The following is a 20,493-nucleotide window of genomic DNA, read 5'->3' on the forward strand; positions in this document are numbered from 1 at the left end:
TTTCTTCCAAGGTGCTCAAAGTGGTGTCCGTGGGACTCCTCCTCATTTCATTCTCACAACAATCTTGGGAGGTCGGTTAGGCTCAGAGATGCTGACTGGCCCAGGAGGCTGCCTCAGCATCTCGCTGGCTCAGTCACACCCGAAAAGGATCTAGGAGTCTTGGTTGACCACAAACTTGACATGAGCCAACAGTGTGACGCGGCAGCTAAAAAAGCCAATGCAATTCTGGGCTGCATCAATAGGAGTATAGCATCTAGATCAAGGGAAGTAATAGTGCCACTGTATTCTGCTCTGGTCAGACCTCACCTGGAGTAGTGTGTCCAGTTCTGGGCACCACAGTTCAAGAAGGACACTGACAAACTGGAACGTGTCCAGAGGAGGGCAACCAAAATGCTCAAAGGCCTGGAAACGATGCCTTATGAGGAACGGCTAAGGGAGCTGGGCATGTTTAGCCTGGAGAAGAGGAGGTTAAGGGGTGATATGATAGCCATGTTCAAATATATAAAAGGATGTCACATAGAGGAGGGGGAAAGGTTGTTTTCTGCTGCTCCAGAGAAGCGGACACGGAGCAATGGATCCAAACTACAAGAAAGAAGATTCCACCTAAACATTAGGAAGAACTTCCTGACAGTAAGAGCTGTTCGACAGTGGAATTTGCTGCCAAGGAGTGTGGTGGAGTCTCCTACTTTGGAGGTCTTTAAGCAGAGGCTTGACAACCATATGTCAGGAGTGCTCTGATGGTGTTTCCTGCTTGGAGGGGGTTGGACTCGATGGCCCTTGTGGTCTCTTCCAACTCTATGATTCTATGAACTCACAGCACAGAGCCACCCACAGCAGAAGAACCCACCATGGTGCTCCAACAGACAGGCGGGTTCTTCCCCGGACTCTCAGCCTGGCGCCCCTGAGAGCCTGGCGCCCGGGTGCCCCGCACCCCTAGCGCCTATGGGTAAGATGGCCCTGTGTGCACATGTGATTAGCCAGGATCTTTCATGACCCACCTCTGCAGCCCCTCACACCAACTATTTAATAAATGGCTTCAGCCCTTCAGAGCACTAAGGAGAAGAAAGATGCTGCCAATCCTTTTGTTCCTCCTAGCCTGCCTATGTGAGCAGGGGAGTATTGATCAGCTTGTGCTTGGTAATGGTTTCTTTTAAACAGAACTTGAGGGTCTAGAGCAGGGGTGGGGCAAAGCCTTTATTATTATTCTCTGTTTAGGTAAGTTTTTAATGTCTGATGTTTTACTGTATTTTTTATATTTTGTTGTAAGCCGCCCAGAGTGGCTGGGGAAACCCAGCCAGATGGGCGGGGTATAAATAATAAAATTATTATTATTATTATTATTACTACTACTCTGGTACCAAGCAGAGACAGTGTGAGAGGTCTTATCAGTTGGCCCCTTGTACCCTGAGGGAGTTGAAAGTCCACTTTGCTGCAAGGTGCAAGCATAACTGGCACCCGCTTCAAGATCAGGCAGCTTCTGTTAACCGCCAGTGCTAGGAGTGGCCATGGATATCCTGGAGCTAGATGCCCACTACAGGAAAAAGGCAGCGGCCAACGTAAGAGTCTGTATATCTGCTACAAAGGGTGGTTGGAAGGAGACAGGAGAGGCACTGGTGGGAGATGGGGCTCCCTGGGAGATTTCTTGACCTGGGGAGGGGTCCATAGCTCAGTGCTTTGCTTGTCGACGAGCCAAGGTTCAATTCTTGGCATTGTCTGCTGGGCTGGGGAACAACCTTGCCTGGATAGAGCTGCTGTCAGGGTGGACAATGCTGAGATAGATCAGTGAGCTAGATCTGGCTCCCTGGTGGGCAGTGGGATTTCTGGGGGTGGGGGGTACTGGAGTTGTAAATGACTTTTTTCATATCACTGGATCAAGTTCATCCTTTTTGCCGAAGTCAGCTAGATAGCTTTTATTGGATTTTAAACAAATGTGCAATTAATTGTTACTGTTTTGAATTTCATTGTGTCATCATCATGCGAAGATCCTGAATAATGCTTTTTATAAAGGTCAGGGGTCACTGGGGGTGAGTTTATGGAACCAAGGGGGTGCTGGTCTCAAAAAGTTTGGGAACTACTAAGCCCAACCCACTAACTGTCAGAAGCAGCTTAAGGAAATGTCTTCCTTTGATAAACCTGTTGATGCCTCAAATAAGACGCCTGGATTTTTGCTTTCTTTTGCTGCACGCCTCTCCTTCATGGAGAACACGGGAATCCTGGCTCCCTTTGCGTTGCTTCCTATTAAAACAAACTCTGCACAAAACTCCCTGGTGCACTAAAACCCTACCTTTGAACCCAGGTTTCCTCCAATGTCCAAGTCCTTAAGTAATCCAGATATTCGAGTGAAGCCCCACTCCCAGCTCTGCCAGCTCCTCCTGGGCCAGGAGTCCTTCCATTCATCTCCCCTTTGGATCACTAAAAGGATGGAGAGGGTGGTTGGGTGGAGCAAGTGGAAAGTTTCTTCCAAAGCCCTCCTGTGTGCAAAAGAAGCCGGGGCCCATTCCATGAAGCTGAACCGTGGGAGATCTCAGGACAGTGCATAAGTAAACTATAGAATTCATTGCATAGGTAAACTATGGAGTTTGCTTCCACATGATGTAGTGATCGCCACCAAAGCGGACAGCTTTAAAAGGCGATGAAGCAAATTCATGGAAAATAAGACTCAAGGGCGACTAATATTATGAAGGTTGCCGGTTACCTCCAGTGTCGAGGCTTGTATGCCTGCAAATACAAGTTGCTGGGGATCATGGACCAAGGAGTGCTGTTGCACTCATGTCCTGCTTGTGGACTTCTCAGAGGTGTATGGCTGACCACTGTGAACACAGGATGCTGGACTAGAGAAATCTGACCCAGCAGGACCCCTCTTATGTTCTAAAGATGGCACCTTCGCTATCGTGAGTGTTCAGAGTCCATAAAATTCTGTCAACAAGACAACTGGAACACTCCAGTTTAATAGCAGGGAGAAAACTGGCGTCTCATTTGGGTCCCAGGATTTTAAATCCTAGTTTTGGTGTTTATACTAGCAGTGTCTTTTCTTTCTTTCTTTCTTTCTTTCTTTCTTTCTTTCTTTCTTTCTTTCTTTCTTTCACACACACACACACACACACACACACACACACACACACACACTCTTACTTGGTGGGAGGTGGGGAACAAGCTTTGCAATGGATCCAGAGCTCTCTTTTTTGGTCTGGGTAACTGGGTGGCGCTGTCGGTTAAACCACAGAACCTAGCACTTGTCGATCAGAAGGGTGGTGGTTCGAATCCCTGCGATGGGGTGAGCTCCCGTTGCTCGGTCCCTGCTCCTGCCAACCTAGCAGTTCAAAAGCATGTCAAACTGCAAGTAGATAAATAGGCACCACTCCGGTGGGAAGGTAAACGGCGTTTCCGTGTGCTGCTCTGGTTCGCCAGAAGCGGCTTAGTCATGCTGGCAACATGACCCGGAAGCTGTACTCTGGCTCCCTTGGCCAATACAGCGAGATGAGCACCGCAACCCCAGAGTCGGCCATGACTGGACCAAATGGTCACGGGTCCCTTTACCTTTTAACTATTGTACTGGGAAACTGCAACCTATATTACTTGGCCAATCATCAAAATAATGAACAGCAAAAGCTTTGGGGTTGGCAAAGGCTGCATCCACAATTTCTGTTCCCCACTGTACGATGAAAGAGTGAGGCCAAGGAATTTGCATTCTCTGTCAAACTTTGGCTTCGGAGTGTACAAGTTCATGTGTTTGCATATTACAGTTCTTGGATATTTGACTAGGTGTTGAAGAAACCTGATATAACCTGCTTGTCAGTTCAGCCCAAGCACAACACACAATGCTGTTTGAAATCAAATGGGGAAACTGGAAGCAGCAGCATAGCGTGGGTTGCCAGCACCCAGGGTAGGGCAAACGTTTTGCCCCCCTGGTGGATTGGGCAGCTGGAGTGGGGTGGGGGTGCGCCAGGAAGACACTCAAGGAGGGTGAACGGCGCCCGCCTCCAACAGACTCCTTGCCCGCTGCCTCCATCCACCTCCCCACTAGCAGAAGTAATTAAAAGACACAGAAAAGAACCAACACTATTAAAACAGACTGATCAGTGTTAATTGCTGCCGCTGCCCGGGGAAGCTAGCCTGGCATCCTTAAGAAATAATAATGGTGGTGTCTGGCCAGATTGCCTGAGTGAGGAATCCTACTGTTAAAAGCATAAAAACAACTTAAAACAGCCGCCATCTAACATAATACACAGTTAAAATGATAAACCACCAACGCTATTCAGCTGAAAGCAGATTGGAATAGTCAAGTCTGTAAGGAGCTTTGGAAAACAACCAGTGGAGGAACAAAACACACCCTGCAGAGGAGGCAGGATTCCACAAGGAAGGGGCCACCACAGAAAAAGCCCTGTGAGATTGGGGGGGGGCTAAACGGAGGGGGGAATCACTGAAGAACTCTCTTTTCATGTCGCATCCTTAGAAAAGGAGTTTGCTGTATAAGCTGCTGCCTTTCGCCATCTCCTGCACATCGTACTTCATCCTCTGGCTTCCTGAGAACAGTGTGCAGAGCGCCATCGTCAAATGCCTCCCCGTCCTTTCCTTGGCGTTCTTCGTGGCTTCCCACGCCTACAGTATGGCTGTTTTCACACCATATGCCCGCCACATTTTCCGAGGCCTGCTGTTCTCAGCGGTAGGGGACATCTGTTTGGTGTGGTCAGAACTTTTCCTTCCAGGTATGTGGGGAGGAGCCCTGCTGTATTCTGTTAACCACCAGTTTGCACTTTACGAGGTTTGCGCTGTGGGGATTCAGTGAGGAGGGGGAGAACCATGTCCACTGCCTTGAGCTCCCTGCAGAAAAGATGGGATAGAAATGCAGTTATATATGTAAGTGCCAGTTTTGACCTATAAAGCCTTAAACATCTCAGGACCGCAGTACCTCAAGGACCACTTCTTTCCATATGAACCTACCCGGACCCGGAGATCATCTTCTGAGGCCTTTCTTCAGGTGCCTCCACCTCAAGAGGTCCAAATGGTGGCAACACGAGAAAGAGCCTTCTCTGCAGTGGCTCCCCCTCTGTGGAATGCCCTCCCTAGGGAAGTTCCCCTGGCACCTTCATTATACACCTTTAGGTGCCAGGCAAAAACCTTCCTTTTTAATCATGCCTTTGCTTTGATTGATGACCTATGCCCTTTGTTTTTTGTTTTGGTTTGTTTTTTGTTTTTGGAGGGAGGAGTTATTAAGTTGCTGTTTTTATTTTGATTATATATTTTGTGGTTTTTATATTCTGATTTTGTTCTGTGAACCGCCCTGAGACCTCCGGGTATAGGGCGGAATATCAATCAAACAAACAAACAAACAAACAAATAAAAACAAAGCAGCTAAATGCAGCAAAAAAGTGCCCAAAACAACACCAGCAGGAATCTAGGCAACCTAGTAAAAGAGGGCCCAAATAAGACGAAAAAAATGAATGTTTATCAGCACTTCGTATGTTAGCCACAGCAGATGTGTGCAAATGCTTGATGTTTTTAATTATGCTTTTAGATATGCTGTAAGCTGCCCAGAGTGGCTGGGGAAACCGAGCCAGATGGGCAGGATTGATTGATTGATTTAAAATGAGACTTGTCCAGTCTGCAAATCTGAATTCATCCATCCACAAATACTATCTCTCACCACATGGGGGCACCAGCAATACACATATAATGACTGACGGGATAATTTCCTAGAAAGATCAGGAAGAACATCCCCATTGGAAAGATCTGGGGATATTTTTTCCTCTGGGACCTGCGCTGGCTGATGGCAACATCCATCCAACGGATGTCAAAATCTAATTCGCAACCTAGATAAACGGGTGCATCAGATCTTAGTAAAATCTAAGGATTAATGTGAAGGGTGGAGTCGGTCGTGGATGACATGATGGGGCTGAGTCTCTTACTTGCTTTCATCTGGCCAATGGGCTGCCCCATGCCAGGGCCAGGAGAGGTAGCAGCAAGACTGTGTATGCCACAGGGCCTGCCTTGGCCATTTAAAGCAGTCTCATGCCACTTCAGGTGGTCATGGCTTCGTTTGTTAAAGGTCCTGAGAGTTGCTAGGAGACCCCTATTCCCCTCCCAGAGCTATAATTCCCAGGCTGGTTTAAATGACAATCCCTCTATTCAGGGAATTGCCCCTTAGTCGTAAAATGTAGGTAAGGCCTTTGTTTCTCGTTTTTCCAATTGTAAATCCAGTTCCCCATTTCTATGTTGGTTTGTGATTTTTTTTCTTTTTAAGTCCTCACAAAAACTCCCCATCATTTTAGTGCAAATGTCTCCTAATACACAGCTGCTTTGTTTACGGGTTCTGCAAAGTGGTTTCCCCAGAATCTAATACAGTTGTACCTTGGTTGTTGAACGCCCTGGAACTCGGATGTTTTGGCTCCCAAACACCTCAAACCTGGAAGTGAGTGTTCCGGTTTGCGAACATTCGTTTGGAACCCGAATGTTCGACAGGGCTTCCGTGGCTTCTGATTGGCTGCAGTAGCTTCCTGCAGCCAATCAGAAGCCGCAATTGGGTTTTTGAACATTTTGGAAGTCAAATGGACTTCCGGAATGGATTCCGTTTGACTTCCAAGGTACAACTGTATATTTTTGTATGTGTGTGTTTCCACCAGTGTAGGCGTATTTATGCACACTGAATTTATTGCAAAATTCTGTGAAGTGCAAATTTTGAAGGCTGTGTTTCGGTCTGCATATTTGTTTCGGAAAATGAGAGCTAGGTAGATTAGCCTTTAAGTGCAAACTGATTCGAATTTCTCTCTGTGTGTGTTTTTCTCCATTTTCTCTCCTCGTAGGGACGGCTGCTTTTGCCGCGTGCCACGTCTCCTACATCTTAGCCTTTGGCCTGGGCCCCTTTCGGCCCCTCACCTTCCTGGTGGTTCTGGGGTTGGTGGCCACGTCGTATGTCATCCTCATCTTTCCCTGCCTTGAGGGTGTCTTTGCCTACGCCGGGCCAGCCTATGCGACCATCATCGGCACCATGTGCTGGCGTGCTCTGTCCCGCACGGAAGCCCAGCTGAGCACCTCGCTTGGCAGCGTGATCTTCATCGTGTCCGACCTGTTTGTCGCCCTCCATCACTTCTGCTCCTCCTCGCTGCCTCATGCCCGCTTCCTGATAATGAGCACCTACTTCACAGCCCAGGCTTTGATTGCGGTGTCTGTGTCCTCCCGGAAGGTTTCTCAGAAGGAGAACTGAGCGCAGGACTTGGACTGCTGTCGAGTTTCAACCATTTTGTGTGCAGGAGAAAGGACTGCAGGCATCCGACCGCCTGACTCCTCCCGAGTTCAGCTATAACTTTCTAGGCTCTGTCCTTCCTCTCAGGAGCTCAAGTCTCTCCCCTTCCCCCAAATCAATTTTGCTTTCTCATCTCTTCCCTTCATGCACTTTCTCCAAAGCAGTGGAAAGTAGTTTGTTTACGGTAAAGCAATAAGCTTTCACACTATAATGCAGGGTGTTTGCAGATCTACAAGTACATTCAATAGCGACAGCTTAGCATGAAAAGCAAAAGCAAGATTGTGGCGGGGGGGCGGGGAAACAGTGGTACTTCGGGTTAAGAAATTAATTCGTTCTGGAGGTCCGTTCTTAACCTGAAACTGTTCTTAACCTGAGGTACCAGTTTAGCTAATGGGGCCTCCCGCTGCTGCCTTGCCGGCCGCATGCAATTTTTGTTCTCATCCTGAGCTAAAGTTCTTTATCTGAGGTACTATTTCTGGGTTAGCGGAGTCTGTAACCTGAAGCGTCTGTAACCCGAGGTACGACTGTAAAGGGAAATGAACCCAAATAATACCTGCTCTCTCCATCTCACAATCTGCTACTCTCAGGGCCAAAAATCATGTATGAGGGGCGGTGTCATTTGGCAAGTCGCAGACCCATGGAAATCAGTTAGGTCCGCTAATTTCAATGGGTCTGTACTGAGTAGAACTAATCCCAGATACAACCCTTGGCTTACAACAACCAAAAAACCACACTAGGATAATACCTTTTAGGACTGACTGGAATGTCACAAAACAGTGTGCAAGCTTCTCAGTTCTCTTGTCTCATCTTCACTTTAGATGACGAGCAAAACAACAAGTTGGGGGAAGGTTAAGGGAAACGGACAGAGCTTGTCATGATTCTGAAAGCCATACTGAAGACTTCTCTGTCCAGCTTTGCTTCTCCACCAACACCCTGCGGCCTCTTTTTTAGTGTGAAGAAGAGTTATTGAAAACACAGAAGCTTCCTCACTCTTTCAGACGATTCTAATAAAGGCATTGCCCTACCTACTGTGTCTCAATGTAGATCAGGGGTATGTTCACATGACCTTTTACTCTGCATCCAGTGAGTTCCTACTGCTAGATTTTGAAGTCATATTCACATGACGTTCGCCATATTGATCCTGTACTTTATTAAAATAAATACTGCTGTCTGATGCATATTTCCTCCTTCAAACCAGTTTCAATTCCGCTACAAAACTGGATTTGGAGTAAGCAGTGAATGTACCCTATCAGGGAGAGCCAATGTGGTGTAGTGGTTAAGAGCAGTAGTCTTGCAATCTGGGGAACCGGGTTCACGTCCCCGCTCCTCCACATGCAGCTGCTGGGTGACCTTGGGCCAGTCACACTTCTCTGAAGTCTCTCAGCCCCACTCACCTCACAGAGTGTTTGTTGTGGGGGAGGAAGGGAAAGGAGAATGTTAGCCGCTTTGAGACTCCTCAGGGTAGAGATAAAGCGGGATATCAAATCCAAACTCTTCATCTTCTTCTTCTTCTATCATGCTAGCTTCATGAATACAAGTTATGGGGGTTGTGCGGTTGTGGGGCAGGGAAACCAAAAAGGTCACGTGTGGAGGATGAAGACACCTCTGCCCCTTCTCTGATGTGAGCAATAACATGCAAATGCCGCTTGAAATGCAGCAGGGGGGAACTGACCTTGCTGTGATTTCGGCCTCTAATGCGAACAGACTCCACGTCTGCCTAACCGGCAGCCACCCAGATGCTATTGGACTACAACCCCCATCCTCCGCAATGCTTGCCCATGCTGGCTAGGTCTGATGGAAGTTGCCATCCACAACATCTGGAGAGCCACAGGTCAGCCCACCCCCCACCCCCCAGTTTAGGTGTTGAAACAGCAACCTGGGCTACTTTTAAAAACCAACATATTTATCCACATTATTTTAAGGGGAGCCTGTGGTACTCCAGATCATAGAACTGTAGACTTGAAAGGAACCATGGGGGTCATCTAGTCCAACCTCATGCGAGGAATCTTTTTGCCCAACGTGGGACTCGAACCCACAACCTTGAGATGAAGAGTCTCGTGCTCTTACCAATTGAGCTATCCCATCCCAGATATTGTTGAACGCCAGGGTTTCTGGCAGGGAATCTAAAGATGTCAGGGATTTGAATTGGCAGTCTTCTCTGTGCAAACCAGATACTCTGCCACTAAGCTATGAAACACACACAGAGAGAGACTTTAACCCCCCCCCCCAAAAAAAACCCCCACCAAATCTCTTCAAGTCTGGGCAAAATAATGGGGAGCTGTTTGCCCAGCGGGTTGCTGCTGGTTGTTTTGCCACTGGCTGATTCACTTCCTCTTGAGTTGCGGGCGTGGAAGGAGGAGGGGACAAAGCCGTCTGCCCAGCCAAAAGGGAACAGGTGCCACAGCAGGTAGAAAGGAAGATCAGGAAGAGAGTGGCCAAAGGCGCATGGTGTCGGGATGCTTACTCCCTTCTGGGGGAGCTGGGGATCGTTTTCAACCCTGGGGCCTGTTGGCTGATGGCATCTTGCATGCTACGCCCAAGAGGAGGTTGGCTGCCCTTGCTGCTGGTAAGTGGATTTAAAATAAAAATAAAAGCAAACCCAAACCCAAACCCACCCACCCTACTCAGCTGTTTCTTTGGCATAAAGAGCTGTTCCCTCATCCCTAGGGTTGGTTGTGCCTCTCCGGTAAAGGAAGGATCCCTGGATATAGACCCACTGCATACCAGAAGTGGCTGCAGCAGTGTGGTGTAATGGTTAGAGCGAAAGGCTAGTATCTGGGAGACCAGATTCAGATTCCCACTCAGCAGTGAAACTCACTGGGTGGCCCTAAGCCAGTCACTGCCTCTCAGCCTCAGGGTTGTTGTGGAGACTAAATGAGGAGGGGGATAACCATATACACTAATAATACGCTAATAAATATCTTTTTTTAAAAAAAAAGATAACCATATACACCACCTCCTCCTTGGAGGAAAAGGTGGGATATTAATGCAACAAACAAACACACACAGGAATCTGCCTTATACTGGGTCAGACCATTGTTCATCTAAGTAGTGTGCACACCAGATAACAGCACCTTTCTAAGGTTTCAGACAGGGTTCTCTGGTGGCCTTATCAGTGCAGATGCTGAACCCGGGACCCTTTGCATGCTAAGCAGGTGCTGTACAGCTGAGCTATAGCTCTACCCCAATCTAAAGCTGGCGTAGGCATCATCTTGCCCACACCCAGCAAGACACAGCACAAAAGGAAAATGCATTTGGGAGGGAGGAGGAAATACTCAGCCACTAGTTCTTAGTCTTGTTTTTGAATGTGGGGCCACCGAAGCAGCTAGTTTAAGAGCCAAACTAGATGTGACATTTGATTGTGTAAATGCTGTTAATGCAGTTACTTGGCTGGAGATCTGGATTGTAAAAATGCAGTGATGTGAATTTTGGAGGATGGCTGCGTTTCAGTTCATGTATTGTTCTGGAAAGCACAAATTCGGTAGTTTGTGCCTTTAAACGCAAACTGAATCTCATTTCTTCCCTATCCCTAGACTTTCAACATTTTAACTTCTGTTCTGTAGCTGAGAACAGAACTGAATATTGGCAGGGCAGGGGCAGGAGGCAGTTGGGGATGGCACACAAAGAGGAGTGGGTATGTTAGAGGAAAATTAACATAATGGGAAAGTCATTATTTGCAATTCAAAAAAATGACAGGACAGAGTCCATTAGCACCGCAAAGTGATTGACTGATGCACATATACAAATATCCACATTTTTCCAAAACCATTTTCAAAAATGCATTTTTGTATGTCATTTTCACAAATATATACACAATAAAATATACGGGATTTTAAAATCTTGCAGCATTCCAAGTTCCAGTGTGTTTCAAAGGTATCTGTTCGTCAGAAGGAATTTCAAATACAGTAATATCCTTAGATTCAATCCTTGCATAGAAAAACTAAGAGAGAAGCATTTTCCACACAGCTGTTTGTGTAAAAATGGCAAGATGTTTTAAAGGGCATGTTTCATTATTATTATTTAACCCAGCCAAGGTTTTACTTTTTAATCTAAATCTGATGAATTATTGCATAGACCACTATACTATTACTGTAGATATATTTTAGATTGGTTGGGGAATCAGTTGTGTTAGTTAATCCAAGACAGAGATTGTATTTCTGGCGAAATGTTTGACTTTACATTATCCTTCTATGGGCTAAGAGTATTTGCGTGAGTTTGTTGGTGAAACAGACTGGGGGAGACTGAGGGACGTTGAAGATTTCTGATTGTATTGCACGTATGACTTTGTACTACCAACCTTCACACTGTCATTTGGGATTTAATTGTTTTTATTGCAAACACCACCTATTCACCAAACCACCAGATGCTCAAATACACCTGTACAGCAGGTTACAGGTGTGCATCTGTGTACTGGCTGTGAGGTGTATGTTACATGACAGGAATGGCAGAAGGGGACTCTAAGGGAGTTGTTGCTCAGCCCTGAAGAGCACATCATATTGATTAACATTAAGCCCCCATCTAGCAAACTATCTTAAAGTTCTACATAATGCCAAACACCGTTGGGCATTTACCAGGGCCCGCTTTAACGCTCTCCCTTCAGCTCTTCTAGAGGGAAGATACAACAAAATACCGATCGAACAAAGATTATGTCCCTGTAACAGCAACAAAATAGAAACCATCGGGCATGTCATCTTATATTGCCCATTATATCGAGACTCAAGAAAAGAGCTGATCGAGCCGATTCTGAGGAAAATACCTCGTAGTACAGATGACACCTATATCAGACACCTCTTAGCTGACAAAGACCCCGAAATCTGACAAAGGCCCCGAAAGGCCTGTGGCGAAGTACTGTTACATTGCAACAAGAATAAGACGAGCAATGATGACAGCAACGGAGTTCAAATTGCAAACATCGAAGGAACGATGATAAACAGTAATGACATTTGAATTGAATTATCAAAACCTTGAAAGTCGAAACCTGGTCATAAACATAAGTACCAATTTTGTGATTTGGCCATATCTCCACTGTTATCTGTAGTACAATAGTACTCATATTGCCAATTTTATTTTATTTATAAATTGCTTGTTGGTCATTGACCGTATTAAATATATTTGATTTTGATTAACATTAATTAATGAGGGCTAGAAAGCTGTGTTTTGTTTTCAGCAGGCACAGTGCGTCTCCCAAAGCCACATTCCAGCTCTTTAGCCCTGCTGAGGTGTTACTTTTCTGAATCATAGAGTTGGAAGAGACCACAAGGGCCATTCTGCAGTTAGTGGAAAGTAGAATGAAAATGGAAATTTTCCAGATAGCAGATCATGTACCGTGATATTATCCAGTAATGCTCTGTGACCAAGACCTGTCTATAAGAAAACAAGGGCCATTCAGCAAAAGTCCCTGGGCAGCTTCAGTTAGAGGTTTGCTGCAGGCGGAACAATTGCTAGAGACATGTATTTGGCATTCTTGCTAAAAAAAACCCTAAAGGCTGAAGGCAGCAAAGAAGTGATATAATTGGCACCTTCGCATATTGGAAAAACTGCCTTGCAGATGGTGATGTGCCCAATAAATTTTCTCTTGTGCCACACTAGGGATGATGGGGAACCTCTGATCGATGTGTCAGATCTGACCTGCCAGGCCTCCCCAATGGCCCAGAAGGCCACCCCCCCCAAGTCACCTGCCCCACACCATTTGTGATGTCAGGTGTGGGGGAATTAGAGATGCAGTTCATCCCTGCAGAAGGCAGGACTGAACTCCCGCTGTACCACCAAGCTACGCCCTTTCCCCTTACGCAGGAATGCCCACAGTCTCAGCTCACAGGCTGGAGTTTAGAAAGCAGCCATTGCTGGGCTGCTGATCCTGACTCAGACCACAAGATTTGGGTTTTGTGAAAGGCACCCAGGTCACCACCAGCTGCTCATGCCCTCCAACTTGCATGCTTTGGGGATATATTCCAGCACAGGAGGTACAGTGAGCTGGCTTTTTGCTCTCTCCTTTAAGCAGAAACCAGCTGAAACGCTGGTGGAGGGTCTTTATTGCAGGCCTAAAGCTGCAATCCTAAGCACCATTACTTGGAAGTAAGTCCCATTGAACCAGTGGGGCATGCTCCTGAGAAAACATATTCCGGGTGCCAGACTTTGCAGGGTGTTATGTACTGAGTTGAATAGGATCCAAAATTCAGCAGTCTGATTGGTCCTAGAACAATAGGATTCAGAATGCAGCAGTCTGATTGGTCCTAGAACAATAGGATCCAGAATGCAGCAGTCTGATTGGTCCACAGGAGCCACCCAATCCAACTCCAGGTGGAAGTGAATCCGCAACCTGATTGGCCTATAGGAGAATCCCGGAATTAGCCAATCACGTGGGGCCCATTGTGTAAATAATATATATAAAGCAGATGTTTCGGGGGAACTGGCATTCCTCACTACTATGATCCACACTTGACTCCGAGTATATTTCATAGGATCTATTTATTTATTAGATTTCTATCCCCCCTTTTCCTCCAAGGACCTCAAGGTGCTGTACGTCTCCCCCCCCCCATTTTCTCCTCACAACAACCCTATGAGGTACGTTAGGCTGAGAGACAGTGACTGGCTCAAGGTCACCCAGTGAACTTCGTGTCTGGGTGGGGATTTGAATCTTGAGCTCCCAGGTCACAGTCCAACACGCTAACCACCATAACACACTGGTTTTGACATCTAATCCCATTCAAAGTACACAGCGAACTACACATTATCTTTGCTTGGGAAAAGATAATGTAGCACCCTGCTTGTGGTTAACGCTTAGCTGGAATGAAATATTCAACGCAGCAACAGAGAAATAATAATTTATTTGTCAGACAAATAAATGAGAGGCACAGTGGTATATAGTTACCAAGCTCTGGCCTGGCCTCCTGCCATTATGGCCAGCACTTATATTCCCTTAATCCAGCCCCCCTTTGCTTCTCCTGTGGCTGCCTCTGTTCAATCAGCCTGGTTGGATTTCCTATTGGCTGATTGCTATAATTAATTCTAAAAGATACACCCATATCCTCCTGTCCTTATATGGAACACAAAGAGCTATATATTGTTACATCTATAAATGACAAATAAGTAGTAATATATCTTACATGTGTCTCAACAAGGCATCTTAATTACCAGCTCACCTCTTGCCTTCCTTGCCCTCCAAAACAGATGGTTAATAATTTAAAATTTTATCTTGAACAGATGTCAGAGACCTTGGGTTCATATTCTCATGCATCATCAATGAAATATCTCCTTTTGGAGGTCTTTAAACAAAGGTCTGACAACCATTTGTCATGCGGGCTCGTTTTGGCGTCTCTTGTCTGACAAGGGGGGCTAAATACAACTATATGAAATCTAGCATTTCTTAAATCCTTTGCATAATTACATTTAAGACAATATATTTAATACATAACATAGGTAGCCTTTTAAAAGGAATAAGGCCTTTGTAAAGTAAAAAGGAACTCAGTAAAAAAACAGCTTCAAAAGAAGCCTCTCCAGTTTACAACCCCTCCTTCAGCCAGCTGCTTTTCCCATTAGAAAAAAAGACTTGCCAGCTAGATGCTTCCCCATTTGGTCTTGGCCTTTTAACCTTAGAAAGAAGATCTGGGTCATTTACTGGGAGGCACATTGATATTATTTTACTATTTACCAACTATTAATTATGTTTATCTCTGCCTTTTTTATCTTCTGTAACATGTAGGGTCAGTGTCCGGTAATTTCAGCTTTTACGACTTTGAGAATTGTTTTCTGCTATCAATCAAAAGGGGCCCTTGTCTAGGAGAATAAACATTACCAAGGTTGTAAACTGCTGGTCTTCTGCCTGGCTTGAATACTTTTGAAAATCTAAGCCCATTTAATTTAGGAACCTGATCAAGATATAAGCCAATATATGCCTTGATTAAAAATGCAGTCTATATTCAGATGCCACATTCCCCCCTTTCAAGCTCAAGGACCTTGCCACCAAGAGTCCTTGATAGCTTGAACTTCATCATATTCCTGAGTTAAAGCTCTGTATAGGGCCATGATATGAGGTAGAGTTTCATTCGAAATCATCTTGCTAATTGTACTTCTAAAACATGAAATGATACTTGGCATCATACATAAAACCATCACTACTACTGTCAAGAAAAACAAGCAAGACAATAGTATCCCTTTTAGGTAACCAATTGGTGAGCCATCCCATATCCCATCCTTCCCATGTTTGTACTGGGACATGTGCTATACTTTCCTTCTTTGTGGCCAACACACGGATTGCCTCACCATTATCTGAAATGTTAAAGCAACAGGCATTCCCTGTCAAGTTCAAGACTCCACATAGGGCTCCCTGCTTGGCAAGTACATAATCCATTCCCATTTACAGCTGCAAAATGACGGCTCTACTTTCATCCAGCTGTTATGCAATAAGTTCCACTACTGCTTGCAATCGAATTATTCTGTTTAGATTATAAATAGGATCCCGTGCCCCTTGTATGAGCTCACCAGGATTCCAGGAGACAGGATCATAATAGGCTATAATGCGCTCTGGTGGCCAATCATCAGTACCGCTCCAACTTTGGGTACTTCCTCCTGCTATATGAGAAATATCAGCGTTTCTTCGTGTACGCTTGGCCAAATTAGTGGGCATAATCCACATTGGTGGTAATACCCCAGGAAACAAGTCCCACTCCATTTGGAAGGGAGTTTCTTGTATGCCCATTCTCCACATATCCACCACAACCATCGGGTCTGAGGGTTTTGGTATGTGGAGTGCATAAGGCAAAGTATCACAAGGGGTATAGAGTTCACAGTGCAGTATGTTAGATTGCCTTTTTCTGTCACAGTTATGTTTCATACCACTTTCCATGCATGAATAAAAGAAGGTGCACAGGGCAAGGCATTCCGAGTTCGATAGGTAGTACCGTTTGCCCAGGTATTCTTAATATTATCCCAGGTATAGTGACAATGAGAAGAGCCTATCATGGTAGAATCAGCTGCATCTGATGATTTATGTACACAGAATTCCCCTTGTACAGGTATAACTCGTAATGGTTTAGTTGAGTTCCATCCGGGGAAATTCTGTATTTCTGTTTGGTGTGGCATTTCGCTTACCATACCAATGGCATCTAATGGTATCGGTAATAAGGGCATACCTCCCTCTGAATCATCTGGCCCAAGAGAGCAAACAAGGCAATTGGTCCTATTTGCAACATTGGCTACCATTTCAGCTAAACCTACCCACATATTGTGGTCATAGCGGAATCCATATTTAGCAAATTTGGTCAGATTCAAGGACCCTTCCCCTTCCCAAGGGATCAGGATTAATAATAAAATCATGTTGATGTCTAGCATATGCATTCCTTTCACAAAAGATTACCTTATTGTGATAGCAAATAAATATCAGTCCCAATATAATTCCCCCAGTGACAGAAATGGGGAACCACCAAGACCAAAACATATATCCCAAGGATCCCCAATGTGTAATATCTCTGATAATTGTTCCACAAGGGGGCAGTCAATCAATTGTATAAGAGAATCTTTCCGCTCACAGTCTCTGGTTCAGACGCTCCTCAAGCTTCAGGCGTGCGCAGGTCAGCCAGCTTCCAGGTTGTGGCTGCAGCAGGCCGGTCGTCTAATGTCGCCCGTGACCCAGCCCGTTCCCCGTAGGGCTAGATACAGGGGTTTTTGGAGAGAGTCAGTTTTAAAGGATTAGAGGGGTCACCTTTGCACGTCCAACTGCCTTCGGACTTCTTCAAACGGGAGTGATGAATCCAGGGGGGTCACCTCAGCTACCTTCACCGCTGTTGGAGTAGAGAGCAAGACGGTGTAAGGTCCACGCCACTTAGGTGCAAGTGGATCACGTTTCCACTCTTTCACCCATATGCTATGCCAGCCTGGAGCTGATGAATCGGCACGGCAATGCTGCACGGCGTGCGCTCGAGGGCCCACCTGTTAAGATAAAAACAAACAAACCAACACGGGAGAGAGACAAAAACACGGGAGAGAGATTGCACTTGTCCCTGTGTTGCATGGTCTCCTATTTGTTTGAGGTCAGTTGGAATATCCTGAATAAAGGAGGGCGGCCTCCCATACAGGAGCTCAAAAGGTGACAACTTAAGTCTTTTTGTGGGTGTGCACCAAACACGAAACAGTGTTATGGGTAACACGTCTACCCTCCTGAGACTTTAGACATATTAGTGGGCTTCTGGCATGCCCTGCAGATACCTTGCACAAGCATCTGGCAGTAGGTGTTAAGCCTGGCCAGGTGAATTGCATTGTTTGGATCCCAATTAGGATCTTCCAAGGGAAAGTTGTCCTGGAGATGACGGTCAATATTATAAATATTTCCCACTCTGGCCTGCTCACGCAAATGTATCTGTGCCTTTTCAATTATGTCTCTCCTTTCCTCAGTGGTGAAGAGAGTATTCAGGAGCTGGCGACAATCTGTCCAAGTAGGACTATGAGTATTTACTATTGAAGTCACCAAGTCCATCATAGCCCGAGGTTTTTCTGCGAAAGATAGGGTGTTTTCCAATTCATCAGAACCGTAGTTGTGAATGGAATGTACTGGAGGATCGAAGTTCAAGGTGGCCGTCGTCCGGGTTGCCCATTAACCAGCACAGGTTCCTCAAGTGCATCAAATACTCTTCTAAGAGGGGCTACGACGTGACCTTTCTCTTCGCTTTGCTCTAGGGGCCTCAAATCATAGGGGATGGTATTTGTCCCAAGGCGTTCTTTTAGCAGCTTTATACGCCTGGCTGTATTGCTTGCTGACCGATTAAGGTCTCCCTGTAACTTCTGTAATAATTCTCTAGGACTTGGATATACAGGGGTTTGGGGTAGGCAATCAGTTATTCCACTAAAAGAGACTGTAGATGGAGTTCTACTGGGACTCACAGGTGGAATAACCACTTCTGCTTGGGCTTTGTTATAGGACTCCAATGCCTCCTGAAGATATTTATCATAATCTATCAAGGGATCAAGTTCTGTGACTCCACCCCCATTATTCATTCCACTTTCTTGCCTTGGGGTTACAACTGGTGGAGGGTTTGAATTAGGCTCCCTTCGATGTGGGATAGCATAGGGTGGAGATGGAAGCAGCTCTTCCTCTGGTCCCTCAAAAATGGGTTTGAGTTTATTTGGCAAGATTCCTTTCCTAGCTTCGGCTTTTACAGCCAATAATTTGCATCGTTGGACTTTGCATTCCCTTATCCATGGAGGATTTTTATTTAATGTGCTCAGCCAGGAATCTATATATGAAAATTGTTCTGGGCACCCTCCAGTTTCTTTGGCGATGTTAGGCCAAAGTTTGCTTACTAAATTTATATCAAAGGTTCCTTGAGATGGCCATCCAGTATTTTGTTTCGGCCACTCTAGTTCACATAACGTTCTCAGGCGCTCTGGCGTCATTTTGACTCCATATGCCCCTGAGAAGGCTTTCTTAAAATTATTTAACATACATTTAAAAGGTGTATTTCCCCCCTTTGAACCCCCAACTCCCATTGTATGGCCCTGTGAAGTATCCACTCAGTCACTCACACACACACCTTACTGGGAAACGAAGTAGTACTCACTCCACACTTAGGTCAGCTACACATTGCTCTGTACTTTCTCACACATACAATGCGCCAGATACTTCACCACACACTCTACCTCCCATTCTTCCCTTTTCCCCCACCAGACCACCATCTGATGTACCCAGCCACCTAGCGTACTCAGTTCCCCTTTACTGAGACGCAGAAGTTTGATCAGGACTTCTCTTCCTCCCAATTAATTGGAGGGCCAAAACCCCTTAGTGCACTTACCCTTAGCTGGTTCCCTGTTTATTTCTCTGGTTCCCCTCGGTCCGTCGCCGTCAGTGGGCAGGGTATCAGACAGACGAGACTGCTGCGTTCCCCTGGAAAAAATTTTTCCAGTGCGCGCTGGGTAGGCAATCAGTTGTCCTCTCTCTTGTACCCCGTCCAGTAAGGCGAAGGGGCTGCGTTCCAGCAGACCACTTATCCGAGTCGCAGGCACCATAAAATGTAGCACCCTGCTTGTGGTTAACGCTTAGCTGGAATGAAATATTCAACGCAGCAACAGAGAAATAATAATTTATTTGTCAGACAAATAAATGAGAGGCACAGTGGTATATAGTTACCAAGCTCTGGCCTGGCCTCCTGCCATTATGGCCAGCACTTATATTCCCTTAATCCAGCCCCCCTTTGCTTCTCCTGTGGCTGCCTCTGTTCAATCAGCCTGGTTGGATTTCCTATTGGCTGATTGCTATAATTAATTCTAAAAGATACACCCATATCCTCCTGTCCTTATATGGAACACAAAGAGCTATATATTGTTACATCTATAAATGACAAATAAGTAGTAATATATCTTACATGTGTCTCAACAAGGCATCTTAATTACCAGCTCACCTCTTGCCTTCCTTGCCCTCCAAAACAGATGGTTAATAATTTAAAATTTTATCTTGAACAGATGTCAGAGACCTTGGGTTCATATTCTCATGCATCATCAATGAAATATCTCCTTTTGGAGGTCTTTAAACAAAGGTCTGACAACCATTTGTCATGCGGGCTCGTTTTGGCGTCTCTTGTCTGACAAGGGGGGCTAAATACAACTATATGAAATCTAGCATTTCTTAAATCCTTTGCATAATTACATTTAAGACAATATATTTAATACATAACATAGGTAGCCTTTTAAAAGGAATAAGGCCTTTGTAAAGTAAAAAGGAACTCAGTAAAAAAACAGCTTCAAAAGAAGCCTCTCCAGTTTACAACCCCTCCTTCAGCCAGCTGCTTTTCCCATTAGAAAAAAAGACTTGCCAGCTAGATGCTTCCCCATTTGGTCTTGGCCTTTTAACCTTAGAAAGAAGATCTGGGTCATTTACTGGGAGGCACATTGATATTATTTTACTATTTACCAACTATTAATTATGTTTATCTCTGCCTTTTTTATCTTCTGTAACATGTAGGGTCAGTGTCCGGTAATTTCAGCTTTTACGACTTTGAGAATTGTTTTCTGCTATCAATCAAAAGGGGCCCTTGTCTAGGAGAATAAACATTACCAAGGTTGTAAACTGCTGGTCTTCTGCCTGGCTTGAATACTTTTGAAAATCTAAGCCCATTTAATTTAGGAACCTGATCAAGATATAAGCCAATATATGCCTTGATTAAAAATGCAGTCTATATTCAGATGCCACAATAACATTTAAAAAAAATAATGATGCAAGCTTTTGTGCTACACAGGACTATTCCTCGGGATGGATATTTAGAGTG

The 20,493-nt window shown here is 45.3% G+C and overlaps 2 protein-coding genes across 5 annotated transcripts in view; both read left to right on the forward strand.

Annotated features, from left to right (window-relative positions):
• The first annotated feature begins 1,438 nt into the window (after positions 1–1,438).
• TMEM86B (transmembrane protein 86B) lies at positions 1,439–8,486 on the forward strand. 2 transcript variants are annotated; one of them, XM_082197126.1, is made up of 3 exons: positions 1,439–1,556; positions 4,454–4,706; positions 6,801–8,486. In XM_082197126.1, the coding sequence occupies exons 1-3, from the start codon at positions 1,506–1,508 to the stop codon at positions 7,199–7,201; spliced, it is 705 nt and encodes a 234-aa protein (XP_082053252.1). In that variant the 5' UTR covers positions 1,439–1,505; the 3' UTR covers positions 7,202–8,486. The 2 variants fall into 2 exon arrangements, with proteins under 2 accessions (XP_082053252.1, XP_082053253.1); XM_082197127.1 differs by having other exon boundaries at positions 4,459–4,706.
• A 413-nt stretch (positions 8,487–8,899) lies between these two features.
• Positions 8,900–20,493, forward strand: part of PTPRH (protein tyrosine phosphatase receptor type H) — a 38,661-nt gene continuing 27,067 nt past the window's right edge. For all 3 annotated transcript variants that reach the window (XM_082196910.1, XM_082196911.1, XM_082196912.1), the window contains exon 1: positions 8,900–9,806. In XM_082196910.1, coding sequence (XP_082053036.1) covers positions 9,756–9,806 — 51 coding nt within the window. In that variant the 5' untranslated portion in view covers positions 8,900–9,755. The remainder of the gene's footprint in view (positions 9,807–20,493) is intronic.

The sequence above is a fragment of the Podarcis vaucheri genome (assembly GCF_965113315.1).
Source record: "Podarcis vaucheri genome assembly, chromosome: 13".
In the NCBI taxonomy this organism is placed as follows: domain Eukaryota; kingdom Metazoa; phylum Chordata; class Lepidosauria; order Squamata; family Lacertidae; genus Podarcis; species Podarcis vaucheri.